The following is a 16,424-nucleotide window of genomic DNA, read 5'->3' as shown; positions in this document are numbered from 1 at the left end:
AAAAATCAACCCCCAGGAGCAAGGAACGGTTTGCTTCAATTGCTTCCCCCTCCCCCTGCCTGCTGCGGGCCATTTTAGAATCCGAACAGCGCCCAGCCAATGCCATTTGGAACGTTGATGACAGCAGTGGGTTTGAGAAGAGGGTGGCACTACCTAGGCGCCCTGGTGGCGCACGCACTTGGTTTATGAGCTGCGCTGCTTAGCTAACTGGCTGGTGGGCGAAAGACCTGAGGATGCTGCTCCCGTAAACGGCCAAGAAAACCGTATCGGGCAGTTCCTCTTTGTCGCCTGTGGTCACTGAGTCGGAGTCCAACTGGGTTGCTGGTACCCAACAATAAGCTTTTGCATCCTCCGCTGGAGAGTGAGGAAGAATCCCAGCCCTTCTGGGAGCACATCTCACAGAAGGACTCTGAGCAGGCTTGAAGGGGAGGGATGAAGTAGAGAAACGGAAGGGAATGAATGGGCTTTCTTGAAAATTTCAGTAATGCCAGGTCAACTGGACAGGTTTTTAGCCTTTTGTTCCATAGTCTGGGTGACAAGAGTCCAGAGTCACTCATGCTTTCATCCTGGATGGATCTTAAAGGATGTCTCCTTCATCTTCACTTTCCCAATGAAGCCAAATCAGGATGGAGAGATCTGCTCAAGTCCCCAGGCGCATGCTTACTTTCCAAAGCACCGTGTCAGTGCTCTGGATGGGGCTGTGGCACAATGGAAATCTTATGTCTTCGGCAATATTGACACTCAGTTTTGAGTGGTCACTCACCTGGGGACTAGGAGTCCCCTTCAAGACCTTAATCGCTCGGCAGGGCATGGCTTTCATAATTGGTGTTCTTTGATCAAATAAGGAAAACTCCCTCTTGCTAATAGGTTTTGTTTGTCTCTGACTTCAGGTCCCTGGAGGTGGCAGCAAGCCAGTGGCTAGAAGCAGGGCCCATCAGAAGGCAGATGCCCTAGTCCAGCATCACTGAATAATGAAAACTGAATCAAGTGTGACCAAGACTCCAAACCCTAGGGCCCAGGCTTTTAGACAGCCTTCCATTGATGAGAAAGAGGAGAACATGGACCTTGGGTCAGAAAGGGAAGATGGCCCCTCAGGGCAGCTATATTGGCCTCAGGGAGCAACACCCACTCCTGGGACCTTTGGATGGTCACCCCATCAGCTCGGTCACTGGACAGTAGAGAGCCCGCAGAAGCAATCTAGTCAGGAATGCACACAGCTCGACAGAGACACCGTGCAGGATGAGACGGCAGGCAAGGTGGCCGCAAGCCTGGAGGAAGCTGTGAGGAGAAAGTGCCGGTGGATGGCATGGGTGAAGGTGAGGCGATCAGCTGAGGAGAGGGTGAACTCAGGTCCTGGGATCTAGGAACTCTTTCACCCATCCCCCCTGTCTGCAGGTCAGATGAGGTCCCAGCTTTTCCAGATGAAAAGAGATGGGCTGCAAGACCTTTCTCAGCTGCCTCCTCTCCCCCAGCACCGTCTTGGCATCCCAAGTGGAGCCCGAAATGCATTAGAATGGCAGCCTTTCCACGCACCTCTTCCCTGTGTATCTTCTGTGTCTCTCCTTCCCTGCCCTCCCCAAGCATTCCCTCATCTTTACTTTCCTTCCTTGTCTCAGTGTTCCCAGTTTTATTCCCATCTTTTCTGATTCCCCTCCTCCACCGTGGTTTGCTGTGTTTCTCTTAGCCTTTAGTTCTCTGAACCTTGAGACTGACTTGTCTCAATACGTGTGTATTTCTACTCCCCCTAACTCTCTCCTGTTATTCCAGGAGCCAGTCACCTTGGAAGATGTGACAGTGAACTTCACCCAGGAAGAGTGGCAATGTCTGGATGCCAGTCAGAGGGCCCTCTATCAGCATGTTATGTCAGAAACCTTCAGCAATCTGGCATGTGTAGGTGAGACACTAGTGTCTTTGGCAGGACCCTGAGACACCTGCTTTCCCTGGGAAGTTTGATCAGCTAGCTCATGATGAGCTTCGCTGATCCCTGGTTCTAAACCTTCCAGTTGTGGAAGGTCTGCCTCACCAAGTACAGGGGTCCAAGGAATAGAAGAAATGAAAGCACAGATCGACACTTGAAATACAACGGCGATGTTGGAATATGCAGATTTGCCTACTCATCTAACAAATATTTTATTATATTATCACATTAACCAACATTTACTGTGTCACTCATGTGTATCAGGGACTTTGCTAGGATCTGGCCTTTCAAGTATCTCTCCTCCGCCTCTCCTGTTCTCTGTGTTCCCAAGTCTACAGTTCTTAAACCAAGGATGTAGAAGTAGATGATTGACCTCTCCCCATAAGATGTGGAGTCAACTTTCTCTTTCCTTAGCCAGAGTCTTCCTATCTGAGCCAGACCTGATCACCAAGGCTGAGCAAGCAGAGGCACAGCAAACAACAGGATGCCATTCCTCAAATGGAGACGCTCTCCCTTTAGGTAAGAATTACGCAGGAGAGAGGAAGATGAAGGAAGCCAAAGACGTGCCCTGGAAGGGCGGATGACTGAGTGAAGATCAGGGCCCTGTAAACCCTCTCCCAGCCTGTACCTTTCTAGCCTGGTCAGATTTGGAGCTGTCGGAGACCTAAGATCATCAGCCTTAGGCCCTTGGCTTCAAAAGATGATTATGAAGCCACTCAGGACTAGGGAACATTTTCTGTTTCTAAGCATTGAGAAACTACGTCAGTTACTTCTGTCAGTGGTTATCCTTTGATTTACAAGTTCTTTATGAGTAAAGGGAAGCCAGGAAGATCCGTACAATGCTGGATTGGAGTTGAGAACATTGTTCGTGAGACTAGGGTAAAAAGCTGAGATTTCAGGCCATGTTGATCATACTTCCTGATTTGGTGGGATCTATATAGCTCATACTGGCTTAGTTATTGGTTGCTTAATTATTGATGGCACCTCCTTTCCCTCCCCAGTGTTGTGTGGTCATTGGTGGGTATCTGGTGTCTATAGATTGTGGGCGGTATTGTAAACAAGGGGGAAATCATTTCAAGAAGGGGGAAGATTTTTATTGCCCGTGCCATTGTTGAGAGATTCCAGTAAAATGTTTATTGGATTTAAATTTTAAAAAAACAAAGTGTATTCTTAATCTTTAGCCTATGAGTTCTAAGGGGGAGGGTAAATATTTTCAATGAGAGAGGGAGGGTAAAAATTTTCAATGAGAGAGGGAGGGTAAAAGACGGGAAGTAGTTTGGATAGAATGGAAGGCTCGTGTTGGGGTTCTCCTGGTGAATTTTGGGTTATTCTTCATTGCTACAGGAAGCAAGGAGTATGAAGAACTTCAGGAACAGAAACAGGGTCTGCGTGATAAGACTGGCGGTAAAAGGGTCTTCCATGCTGGGAAGTGGGAAGGCCAGAGCCCACCCTCTGCTCCAGCCAGGTCCATGGCCAGGCCCCCAGTGCCCCTAGCACCCCGGGCTGGGTCATCGTTTTGCTGCTACACTTGTGGCAAGTACTTCAAGGAGCACTCCCAGCTCCTTAGGCACCAATTTGTTCACAACCCCAAGCGGACTTATGCCTGCAGCCAGTGTGGGAAATCCTTCAGGAGCCTCAGGAGCCTCAAGTACCACAAGCGTGTGCACCTTGAGGAGAAGGCCTTCTGTTGTCCCATCTGCGGTAAGACCTACTGTGACCCATCTGGACTGAGCCGCCACCGCCGGGTCCATCTTGGCTTCCGGCCCCATCCATGTCCCCTCTGTGGCAAAGGCTTCCGGGACCAGTCAGATCTTAAACGTCACCAGAAGATACATCAAAGCCAAGAGCCCGTGGCGGGGAAGCAGGAGCGTGTTGTGAGGACCCCAGATCTCTCAGCTGCATCCGGGAGCCATGCACCTAACTCTAGGACCCAGGAGCTCGGGAAAGAAGCCTGGGCACCAGTCACCTGTAACCAGGCACCAGTAGCTAGGACCCAAGAGTCTGTATTCAGAACAAAGGGTCCTGTGGCCCAGACCCAAGTCACTATTGCTAGTAGCCAGACACCCATGTCCAGGAACAAAGTGATCTTTGTGAAGGCTACAGCCCAAGGGCCACTCCCTACAGCCCAAGGGCCTGATCCCAGGATCCAGGATCCCAACACTAGAGCCCCTTGCTTGGTTACTCAGCCCAACCTTGACCCAACAAGACTTACAAGATGCAAGGTGTTTTCTTGTCCCCACTGTCCCTTCACTTTTAGCAAGAAAGCCTCTCTGCTCAGCCACCAGGACACCCACTTCACAGAGAAGCACAACCACTGCTTCCACTGTGGTAAGTCCCTGAGCTCATTTTCTAGGCTGCTCAGGCACCAGCAGACCCACTGGAAGCAGAAGATCTACCGCTGCCCTATCTGTGACCTCTGCTTTGGGGAGAAGGAGGACCTTGTGGGTCACTGGAAGAGCCTCAAAGCTGAGGGGCAACGCCTGGGAAGTCCCCACAAATGCTGGTTGGTCCTGGGCCAGTGGCTTGGCTTCTTACCTTCCGCAACAGGGAAGGATGGGAAGCTTGGAGACAGTGGGTCTTCTCCAAGGACCTCTGCCCTCAGGAAAGGTGAGATAAGGGAGAAGCCAAGGACACCAAGAAAGGTCTTGGGACATAAATAAATGGCCTTTCACGGAGGTTTCTTTGTGCTTGGTTTTCCTGAGGGCCTACCTCTATGGGAGGGAGGTGACAGCGGAGATGGAGAAGGGGGAGGGTGGTACGGGGAAGCATTGTGTTATTATTAATTAGCACCTATTCTGTTCCTTTGTGTTTGGTAGGCCACCAACTAGTAACTGTTGAACAAATGAGTGGATACTCTGGATGAGTCTGACGGGAGGAAAAGGCTGAGAAGAGGGGCAAGCGTGAAGGACCCAGGGGAGATGTAAACACACAGGAGGGAAACATTCTGAAGCAGATGCGCTGCCAGGCTCTTTGCCTCGTGCCTCCAGCTCCTTGGTAGTCAGAGGCCAGGATGAGGTGCCCTAGCCAGACACCCCATTTGCAGAGTTCCTGTTCGTCCACTCTTCTGCCCATGACACTTTCCAGCAGGGTGTCTTTTGGTGGGGGGCATTGCTGGAGGGCTTCCAGGTGGAGACTGGAGAGAAGCATGGGATGGTGTAGGCAGCAAAGTGGAAGGAGGGAGCTGAGAAAAGGGAAAGCTGTTTGGTGGAAGAAGGAGAGTCAATCTTGTTGGGAGTCACAGTATTTCTCCAAGAGCAGATTGGGATGCCCAGAGCAAGGAGGCCCCCCTAGGGTGCAGCCTGATGGGTGAGACACCGGAAAGGACCCGTCCTGGAGTTGCTGAGCATCTCTTCCACTGTGACATCACTCAGAAGGGGTTTCCTAGAAAGAAGAGAAAAGAACTTGGGAAAAAAACTACAGTATTTGTTTGATTTTTTCCCCCCCTTCAAAGTGGCAAGAGTGTAACGAACCTGTCGGTAGGTATAAATTGGAATGCGTGAACTAGGGAAATCACTTTGGAATCGTGTGTCTGGGACTGAGGCAGGAGGAGAGGCACAGGGCCGCTGCTCGCACTGGCCATGGGAAAGGAGGCATGGGAGGTGGTGCAAACCAGACAGCAGGTGAGCCCAGCCCCAGCTTCCTTCTCTGCCTGCCCGCCGCACCCTCCACCCATGTTCCCCAGCCCCCTTCTCCTGTGCTCGGGGACGTTGACCCTTCAGCAACCCTCCTTATTGCTCCTGTCTTGTTCCTGGCTTGTCAGATCGTAAGAAGAAGACTTACTCAGCTCTTCAAGGAACTGCCCTGAAAAGAGAAAGACAAATAGGTGATTGGTGGACGATGACTGGCTACCCACCCACATCTCTGCAGGGAGATCCCTGTGGACCTCTCTTCCCCTTTAGAAAGGGGCCCCAAAGAGCTCAGTCAGTAGTGCTCTTCATAGTGTGGGCAGAGAAGGGGGCAAATCTTACCATCCCAAATCTTGAGTCCTGGCCCCACCCTCCTCAGGCATTAGTCCTGTTTCCTGGCAGTACCACCTCACCTGCTAATCTTCGATGTAGCCAGTTGTAGCAAATGAGCAAGGCAACCAGGGGTCCAAGGAACGGAACGATTACAAAGAGGGTGATCTTCCAGGGCGGCACTCTCAGAAAGTGGGGATCTGGAGGGGTGGGGCAGAAACTGGATTAATGACCTCTGCCCCTATTAATTTCCTTAACCCGCAGTCCGTGGACTCCAAAAGAACCTAAGGATAGAATCCAGTGGACCTTGGAACTTGGGAAAACCAACTCTTTCCACTAGTGCCTAAGGGAATTGAGCTTTTTCCACGGTTAATCTAGGCAACAGAGTCATGGTATTACTGACCCCTGCTTGAGACTTTCTTGTCAGTAGAAAACAACAAGGTTTCATCAAGTCCCTGTGAGCTGTTGTAGAAGTCAACCCACGTCTATATTGGTATTTTGACATCACTGTTCTTAGGCCTGCTGCTACTTTCTATTGTTTTGTTTTGCTATGTAATGTTCAAAGCTTATGTCACGATACTATAAATTTGGGCACAGTTTGGAAACCATGTTTCCTTTAAATTCAATGTTACTTTGTCTAATGTATGTTTTTCTGGCTTCATTAGACAGCTAATGAGGGGTAAGACTTTCTGCTAGTACAATTTGAGGAAACAAAAAAATCTCAGTCCTCCCCTCTGGTCTTTTGACCCTGAGTCATTGTCAAGGCCCTCGATGTGCTAGGGGGTTGGGCCGCCTCCTGCCTCGGCAGGGCTGGTCAGAACAGGAACCACCTACGTCCTGTTGCGTGCGTTCTGGCTCATGGCCACCCCGTGTGGCAGAGTAGACAGCTCCAGAAAGTGTTATTCTGCCATTTTCCATTTTTTTTTTAAACTGTCGTCTTGATGCCAGCATCTCACCAGCTTTGGGTTCCATGGGGTGGCTCGGTGGCTTCCCAGTGCCAGCCTTGTGGTTAGCAGCCCAACGTTCTTAACTCACCAAAAAGGCGCCACTGAGTGGGTTCCAATGGCCAGCTTTTGGGCTAGTGGTGGAGCCTTTAACCCTTTGAGCCACTCGCCCTGAGTGAAACATGAAGCGGAGCAGAGATGGCCTGGATTCGCCGGCACTTACCGAAAGTCCGATGGAGATTCTCTGAAAATAACAAATGGACATGCATTTAGTAGGGCCCTCAAACCATTGCAGTGGTGGGGGCGGGCAGGGGAGGGGAGATCCTTTCTCCTTTGACATTTAACCGCTTACATTTTTTCAATGAAGGAAGGGAAAAGGCATGTGACTTCTGCCCCAGTTGGAAACAGCAATGAGGAATGCTTCTGACTATAGACCAGGGCTGGCTGCACGAGTTTCACCAAATGAATTTCCCACACTTGGGGGGAAGGGGCAGCTGGTCAGAGAAAAGGACCTTCTCAGATAGGGGAAGATGGAGGCGTGTGGAACTCACCTATCTCTGCTCGGAGTTTTCCTAAAAAAAAAAAAAAAAAGCAACTGTTGGCTGCGGCTCTGGCAGCAGATGCACCCCTCCCATGCCCAGCTCCCCAAGCATTTGTATGATCTCTTTCTGGAAGCATCTTTAGCATTCCCCCAACTCCTCCCTACTGTCCTTGGCTCCTTTCTCTAAGTGGTTCTCAGTTGGTAGTTACTACACCCACCTGGTTGTTACTTTGTGAATGTAACATCACATTCCCATTGGAAAGAAGAGGCAAGGGGCTAAATATCCGATGAGCAGTTAGTGTGAGACACACGCTGGAATAGGTACTTTCAACACACTGTCCCCTCCTTGACTCTTCCCTCTGCCTGTCGTCATTTCCGTTGTGTTGGATGCCTGGCGATGTTATGTGTAGCAGATGGAGTGTTGCCTTGTTCTGTGCCGACTTTGTGATCCTTGGCCTGTGAAAGCCCGGCCTTGTGACTTTTCTGTCAGGGCTTCTCACGGAGCACTGTCTCTGCTTCTGGCTCTCTTCTGTACCAGGCCTGGAGTTCTGCTTGCCCAATGACCGCACAGGCAAATAGGACGAAGCCCCCCCTTCTCTAAAGAGCGCTTTAGTTGTGTTCTACAGCCGCCTCCTCTGTCCTTCTGGCGGTCCATCATGCATTCGGTGTTCCTCACCAACACTACTCTTGGAAGATGTCCATTCCTACACTTTAGGAGGGATGGCGAAGGTGGATCTCTCCACTTGACAGACACATTAACTGAGGCTTGGAGAGCTGTTAGGGTTTTGCTCCGTGTTCAAACTAGGTCTCCCTGATTCCATCAACTAGACTCTTTCTGCTTGCTTATGTGGCCTGAGCGAGGAGCCCTTGCGGCGCCATGGTAACCGATTGGGCTGCAAGCCGCCAGGTCAGCAGTTGGAAACTACCAGGAGAAAGACGAGACTCCCATAAAGAGTGACAGTCTCGCGAACTACCCTGCCCTGTCCTGTCGGGTTGCAATGGGTCAGCATCGACTCATAGCGGTGAGCTCGAGACGTGAACCTAATGAAAGGCCTTTTTCATGTGGGAGAACTAAGTACTCAGTGTTGGCTGCAAATTAGGGTACTTGATCTCACAATATCTCCCCATGAGTGGAAATGGCCTCAGACTTGATGGCAGTGAGTCTGATATTCCCCGACACGCCCTCCCCGCTGCCTTGTACTCTGCAGTAACCTGAGAGGGTGCTAGGGGAGAAGGCTCAAAATGGGGAACTCAGGGTACAAAGCAAAGTCAAACAAATTCACTGCTGTTTAGTCCATTCTGACTCAAGGTGGTCCTGTGGGACAGGATAGACCTGCCCCTGTGGGATTCCAAGACTAACTCTTAAGCCTCATCATGGAGAGCCAGGTGGTTTTGAACCGCAGACCTAGTGGCTCTCAGCCCAACACGTAACCGATGAGTTCGTGCCTAAAAGCAAAAGCAGAGCCCTGGTTTCATCCTAAGCCTTAAAATCAGTCCAAATGCTATCTGAGTGTCTCACATCCACTCTGACCTCCTAGCGGCCAAGGTGAAGACCAAGGAGACAGGAAAGGACAGGAGTCCTGAGCAATGTCCTCCGTGATCCTGGAAGTCAGGGATCATGCTGTTTAGGGAAACAGGAACACACACAGAATAGAAGGGAACGTTGACAAAGAACTAGATACAGGAGGACCATACCCCAAAGATAATGGTAGCCATTAAGGGTGTGCCCCGTCAAGACCTAGATATGCAGATAGGAGGGAGCCATCTCCTTTGCCCTTTCCAGTTATGACTTGCTAGATCCACTTTTTATCACAGAAGTCGCTGTTCTTGTGTATTGCACCTGTTGTAAAAACCCAACCACTGCCAACACTTTAATTGTGGTGGTCTGAATTCCGTCTCATGCGTAGCCTTGATGGTGTGTCGGTCCGTTTCCCATCTCTCTCTGCTCTTTGATGCACGTGTTAAAGCTCGCCACTGTTTTCTCCCTACTATTAAAATCTTGTGATGAAGCCCCCCCTCGGGTCACCACTCCGCCACCAGGGCTCCCAACGATGGCTCAGCCTGAGTCCTGCAATACTGAGCATCTACTGTGTGTAAGTGGTGTTTACTTACAGGCTCTGTTGAACTTGAATAGCCTACACTTACCCAGCTCTGAAGCTCAAACTCTTTCAGGTGCATGAAGCTGCTGGAAATGGGCCAGAAGGCAGGCGTTTTGATCTCTCATGAGCTGTGTCAGCTTGAGGAAGTCAGCAGACCTCTTCAAGCCTTAGTAGCTGCCTCTGTAAAATGGGCCTATGCTACGCCTCTCAGCCCCACTCAAGGAGAAATAAATACAAGGTCCCAGCTATAAACCTTTATGGGGACCATGAAGCTCTGAGTCAAACAATCAAAGAGAGATGAATGTGGACTGAGCCCTGAGAGGCAAGTCCATTTTAGGGGGGACCTCCTCCAACCACCACCACCACGTGCCCACCCTCCACCTGTACCTCTGAGCCTGTGCTGCAGGCAGAGGAAGATGAGGCCCATGGAGACCTGCAGCAGGAGCACCGGCAGGAGAGCCATGAGGACCAGCACGGCTGGGCTGATCCAGTAGAAGGGATCTGGAAGACACAAGATCATTACATGCAACTGTCTCCCTAAACCCAGCACAGGGCCTGGTTGAATGAAGAAAGGAATATGACAGATTCAAAGGAGGTGACCAAGAACGGATACTTAGCCTGGATGGAACCACAGTCCACACCTCACCCTGCCCCAGGCCTAATGGTTTAGAATGTTGACGTTGTACATCAGGATGTGCTTGTGTGCGTGCGGGGTTAGTGGTGGGCCGGGAGCAGCCAAGGAACTCAGCTGTAAACCCCAAGTTCATGGGGTGAATGAGGCATCCAGTTGGGGTAATGATTCTATTTGATTTACTCAGCTGAGAAGAGGTCAGCTAAGAGGCCACTGTTGTTAGGTGCCACCCATTCAGTTGGTTCTGACCCATAGCAACCTTATACACAACAGAAGTAAACACTACCTATCCCGACACCATCTTCACAATTGTTCCTCTGTGTGAGCCCACTGTCCTTCCGTCATGTTGCCGGCCTTCCCCTCTCTCTCTGTCCCTCCACTTTACCAAGCATGAGGTCTTTCTCCAGTGTGACAAACTGACAGGCAGGGAGTGGAAGAGGCCATGCAATAGTTAATTAGCAAAGACGACCAGGCTGAACTAGGATCGTACTGGGGCTATAGGAAGTCGGAGGATCTGCTGTGTTTAAGTTTTTAGATTTGTGTGAACTTTTCCCCCAGAAACTTTGGATCTAAATTTTAATGTTCAGTGTCCCTTTCGATCCTGTTTGTAAGGACCGTGCCACAATGTGAGCAGAGCCTGTGACTTTGTCATCAGTAAAAGTCACGAAGATTTCTGCTTCTTTTGAGTTCTTGCAGAAATCTCAAAGTATCATTTATGTTCCGCACTCTTTTGAGATGATGCTTGTGTTAGTCTGGAGAAACAGAAACTCATGTATAAGAGAGAGTTTTATATAAAGGGTAAGTGCACAGTAAGAAAACATCCCAACCCTGTGCTGCCCAAGCCCACAAATCCAACCTTAACCCATTAACCTGCTCCTTGGACCCAGAGCTCCAGGGACCCCTCCCAATGTGCTGAGCCACAGCTCCTCTCCCCCTGCTCTTTGCTTTCCTGGGCTCGGGATTAAGTCACAGTAAACAACATTCCATCTGCCCAGGGGAGTCTCTTAGATGTAAACTTGGAAGAATCTGATGGCTTCCTTTTATTCTTCCACTTGCCTCTGCTTCCCCTCCCCAGGCAGGGCAGGCCCTCGCGGTAAATCCCTCTTAGACTCCTAGGCACACAGACAAGGGAGGAGGTGAGGTAGAAACCAAACCAAATTAAACCTCCAGGAGGAAATCCTGGGGGCAGAGTGGGTCACCCCCTTGGGTTGCTAACCACAAGGTCAGTAGTTTGAAAAGAGCAGCTGCTCTTTGGGAGAAAAACGAGGTTTTCTACTGCAAAGAGTTGCAGTTTTGTTAATCCACACGGGCAGTTCTGCTCTGTCTCCTACAGAGCTGCAGCGCGTCCCAGTCCACCGGATGGCAGTGAGAGTTTGCCGTGAGACAGAGCTCTAGTGTTACTGCTTTCTATCTTCTTTCCTCTCTCCTTTTCCCTTCCTTTCCACTCCCTCTTCCCTCTCCCCCAGCCCCCCCTTCCTTCTGTCCTTCGGTTCTCCCTTTCCCAGCGGCTGGAGGAACTCGCTGGGCTAGGACATCAGGAAGGAAGCTGGAGCAACACTGGGATTGCTCTTCCTTGCAGTAGGAACCGCGCCCCACCCCCACCCCCATAAAACCAGCTGTGTTGACACCCAGGCTGCTCCCTCATTCCTGCAGTCTGTCCCTAGAAACAGTGATCCATTCGTCTGCAGGCAATTCTGTCTTCTGGCCCCAGCACGGCCCCACTTCTTTCCCTCAAGACAAAGGTGATTGCGTCTGCTGCTGGTGCTGCAGCTTGGGTGGAGGAGGCAGGAGGGGGGAGCGGGTGGGGGTGACAGTCTGAGGATCCTGGAGAAAGGACGAGGGGAGCAGTCAAATCCGTTCCAAATTCTTGGTAACCCCTGTCTTGCCTCAAGTCACTGGGGGAGAAGCTCCATGGGTCATCTGTTGCCTGTCAGATCTGTGGGCGGCCCCTTTGTTTCCCCCGATCCGCTCACACGTTGGTTCTCGGGCCTTTTCACTTGGATGGTGTTTACCGACAATGTTGCTCTTCATCTAATGAACCACCACCAGGTGCGGGGAAACAAAACTTTCTCCCAAGTTGTCTAATTTAGCTGCTTGCTACACGTGGTTAATGGTGACACTTGGAGGTCACCAGAAGTAGAACAGGGGTTATTCTCTCTAAGGGTTATCAGCCATCCAGAACAAGCAGCACCACTGTTTATCCCACAATAAGTAGGGCCCACTCCTTTCTGATAAGGAGAGTAGTAGATTGTTTCCCTGAAGGAGAGCCCAGGGAGGTGAAGCCCACTCAACTGTGACCAAGGTCAGGCTGCCATCATGAATCTAGGGTCCGCCCTTGTCACGTGTACTCCTAGCCCCTCCCCTTCCTATCATGTGTACACCCCTAGCTCATCCACTTCCTGTTACGCCTATGCCCATTGTATGTCCCCCCTCCTATTGTTCATATTGTCTATTGTACAACTCCTTCCTGTGACTTGTGTGGTTATCTGTAATCACGCCCTCTAAATAGATATGAGCCTTGGTTAGCAATAAATCTCCCTCCTGCGCTCCCTCCCCTGCCCTCTCGGCCCATGCTGTGCGTAGACCTGGCTGTTGAGATCATGGCCATCCAGGAGGTGAGCATGCTACCATGAAATGTGTCTGACTTCTTTATTTTACTCTCTCTGCTTTCTCTCTCATTCTCTGACTTTATTATAATCTTTATATATCTATCTCAACCATACAACTGTGCTTACTGAATCCGTGATTAGTTGTGGGGGCCTGGCCTCACCCCACAACCAGGAAGTCCACCAAGGACTCGCTGCAGCGGATTTGACCCATTTGAAGTGTTAGCGGTAATGAATGTCCCTGCTTACAACCAACAATGATCCTGAAGAAACAGGAGGAAATAGTCCACGTGCATACCTAGATTGTTCTTGTCTATGTCTAGTGGGACAAAATAACCAGAAACTGATTATTGTTTATGTTTGTTCCTCCCATTTCTTTTCTTTTTTTTCAAAATCATTTTATTGGGAGCTAACATAGAGATCATATCATTCCATGCTTCAATCGTATCAAGCAGTATTGTACAATTGCTTCCATAATCAGTTTCCACACATTGTCTTTCTTCTTGAACTCCTTGACCTCAGTCCCCTTTTATTGCCCCCTCCTCTATGTCTTATATTATTATTTTTGGTTAAAATTTTTTTTAAAAATGTTCTTGTGTACCCACAAATGCCCATGTAGATCATTTCATATGAATGGATAAATATGATCATGTTTAATGCAGATGAAAACCCCTAGTCTTCTCCCTCAGTGATCCTGATTCACTTTCTTGTGGGTATCCTTTTGTATTTTTTTCTCTGCCCTAAAGATTCTTTGCCATACAGTCAATCCTGACTCACAGTGACCTATAAGGCAGGGCAGAGCTGCCTCTGTAGATTTCTAGACTGTAACTCATCTTTCTACCAAGGAGAGGCTGGTGGTTTTGAACTGTTGATCTTGCAGTGAGCAACCCAGTGTTTAATGTATTATACCACCAGGCCTCCCCCCAACCACATACACACATACTCACACACACAGGGTTTTTGTTCTGGGCCTCCGCTTTCTGTAGCTTGCTTTTGTCAGTAAACAATATCCCATGGAATTCCTCCAAGCCACCTGGAAGAGCTCTAAACCATCTTCTCCAATTATTGCATAACACTCATGATATGGATTCCCAACATCCACTCAGTTCCTTCCCTGTTTAGGAAGCCTGGCTTTGATTCCACTGTTTTCCCACTCTGAATGTTGATGCAATGGGCACTCCTGAGCTTAGGAGTTCCTGTGGAGGGATATGTATGGATTTCTTTGGAATTGACGTCCAAGTGTGAGATGTCTGGGTTGAAGGATGTCATCTCAATTGGGAGAGTCACTGACATTCACAGGGAGGTCTCTGGCCACCCAGCGATGACTGGATTTATAATGCCACTCACCTTCTACCTTCATCTCCATGGCCGCCTCCTCTTGGTATGAGTGGTCCCGGAAAAAGCAAGTGTAGCCGCCCTCATCGGAGAACCTTACGTTCCGGATCCTGAGGCTCACCTTCCCCTCGCCAATGGTCTCTTTCAGCAGCTCTGTCCGGCCCCGGTACTCTGGTGCCTGTTCCCCATCTTGGTCCTTGCCATTTCTATAGAGATGAACCACCCTGGAGAAGGGGGGCCGGTACCAGCCCACTTCCATGCCTGTAGCATTCCTCCCGGGCGACAGCCGGCACGGCAGTTCCACTTCATCCCCCGCAAGAGCCCGGATGGGGTGCCCTGGTCCTATCACTCTGAACTGTCCTGTCCAAGACACCAAAGAAGAGACTAAAGGTCAGAGGGAACCTGAACAAATAAGCATGAGCTAGAAAGGGACGCTTTCAAAACAGGGAAGGAGGGAGAGACCCGTTTATTTAAATGACTTCTGGGTCCCGGGAGAGGCCCCATTTCCCTTCAGGAGCATATCCACCCCACCGCACCTCCTGCAAAACAACAACACCACACAAAACCCCCCAAAAGCATTGCTTATGGAGACGCTTGAGTGCTTTGGAAAGAATGTCTTAGTATGTGGCCATCTTGCTATTTGCTGTCCACCTTCCCATTAAATGACCACATGGTCATCTGTTGCCTCGGAGTCCTCAGCCCAGCCTTCAGGCCACTTGTTTGACTGTGATTCAGTCCCTTGAAGTTTAATTCCATCAAGGATCTCTCTGTTTGAACGTGGCCAAATCAATCCCTCCTCTCTCAGTCGCTAGTTGACGGCCCCTCACAGCGAGCTTAGAGGGCAGGGTAGAGCTGCTCCTGTGTGTTTCCACAGGGATGGAAAGTACGGTCTTTCTCCCGAGGAGCGACGACTGGTGGTTTGGAACTGTGGACCTTGCAGTTAGCCGCCAAACTCATCAGCGCTACACCTGACTGCCAGCCTCTTAAAGGTTTGTTTTTGTCAAACCACCTGCCCTAATTGCCTTCTGAACCCTCTCCTCTAGTTGACACAAGCCTCCCCAAATGAATCCCGAGACGGCCCCGGAGAAGAGATCTCCCTTGTTTTTCTCGTATGCCAGCTCTGTCTTCAGCCTTCACTAGGGATCTGGGATCCCTCCCTGCACACACTCCAATCTTTTTCCTACATGGATGTGTCTCCTCAGTCACACACCGTGCTAGCAGGAAACTGGGCTGGTTTCTCCATTAGACTCACAGTGATTCCACCAAGGAGCTGGCTGGACTGGAACTCCCTTATTAGTTAGGTGGCCCCCTGATGTGGGGGGCCTTTTTATTAAATTTCCCCCTACAGCACATGAGAATAGGGCTTGCCTATAAAAACTTGCTGATACTGTGAGATATAGCTCTCAAACACAGCAAGCTATTGCAATTCAAAAAACATTTATTGAACATTCACCGTAGGACAGGGACTATTAAGCAGGTACTGACAGCAACTCTAAATCTAAGGGTAAAAGCCTGCTGCTGTCGAGTCAATGTCAGCTCAGTCTAGGTGACCTTGCATGCTCTGTAGAACAGCGCCCCAAGAGTGATGGGGCAGATCACCTGGCCTGCTCCCCACACGCTCCCGTTGTGCTTGAACTGCCAGCCTTGACATTAATAGTGGAGCACAAACCTTTGGTGCCAGCCAGGGACCTCTGCAGCTCCAGGAGGGTGTGATTACTACACCCCCGTTTTATGGGCAAGAGACCCAAACCGGAGGACCAAGAATTGGCTTAAGGCAAGCTTGGGGTTAAGAACAGGCTAAGGCTCTTGGGTTCCATTCTGAAGGCTGCAGGGAGGCTACAAAGAATTTTGAAGAGGGGAACCCCATCCACCAAGCTCTGTTTTAGAAACAGAACACATCTAGCCATTTGAGGGGGGAGCCAAAGCAAGCAAGCCTGGGAGCCCAGGGGAACTGGCCTTTCAGGTGGCAGGCTCTCCCCAGGATGGCAATAGAAGAGACATCTTACCTGCATAGCTGACAGACAGATGGAGGAGCAGGACGAGGAGGGAGGGGAGGCAGCGGGGCAGAGAGGAGCTCCGTACACTTGCCATTTCACTGCTACTGGGGACTGCGAGCCCTCGAGGTGGGGTTAGGCCGGGTGGGGTGCATGCCTCTTTCCAAGGAAAAGCTGAAAGGGCAGTGCTTCCCGGGACCTGCCTCCCCTCAGCCAGGGCTGCAGCTGTTCCCGAGGGACGGCTCACGTCACCCTGGCCGGGCACTTAGCACAAAAGGGCTACAGACTGAGGGGATGACCAGGGCTTGCCTTCTCCACCCCCTGGAGGAGCCGAGCCGAGGCTGCCTGGTACCGGGCACCTCCTCCTCTCCATCCCAGTGACCTCTGGGAGGGAGCCTCC

The 16,424-nt window shown here is 50.5% G+C and overlaps 2 protein-coding genes across 2 annotated transcripts; one reads left to right on the top strand and one right to left on the bottom strand.

Annotated features, from left to right (window-relative positions):
- The first annotated feature begins 1,860 nt into the window (after nt 1–1,860).
- On the top strand, nt 1,861–5,077 carry ZFP57 (ZFP57 zinc finger protein). Its single transcript, XM_075543489.1, has 5 exons — nt 1,861–1,894; nt 2,333–2,437; nt 3,263–3,999; nt 4,069–4,525; nt 4,962–5,077. The coding sequence occupies exons 1-5, from the start codon at nt 1,861–1,863 to the stop codon at nt 5,075–5,077; spliced, it is 1,449 nt and encodes a 482-aa protein (XP_075399604.1).
- A 556-nt stretch (nt 5,078–5,633) lies between these two features.
- On the bottom strand, nt 5,634–16,124 carry MOG (myelin oligodendrocyte glycoprotein). Its single transcript, XM_075543488.1, has 7 exons — nt 16,037–16,124; nt 14,043–14,390; nt 9,846–9,959; nt 7,370–7,390; nt 7,042–7,062; nt 5,958–6,074; nt 5,634–5,719 (listed from the first exon to the last, which is right to left on the bottom strand). Exons 1-7 carry the CDS (start codon nt 16,119–16,121, stop codon nt 5,634–5,636), a joined length of 792 nt encoding a protein of 263 aa, XP_075399603.1. The 5' UTR covers nt 16,122–16,124.
- Between the last annotated feature and the right edge of the window lie 300 nt (nt 16,125–16,424).

The sequence above is a fragment of the Tenrec ecaudatus genome, chromosome 1, assembly GCF_050624435.1.
Source record: "Tenrec ecaudatus isolate mTenEca1 chromosome 1, mTenEca1.hap1, whole genome shotgun sequence".
Lineage (NCBI taxonomy): Eukaryota > Metazoa > Chordata > Mammalia > Afrosoricida > Tenrecidae > Tenrec > Tenrec ecaudatus.
The sequence above is the reverse complement of the archived record's forward strand: the minus strand, read 5'-3'. Positions and strand labels throughout refer to the sequence as shown.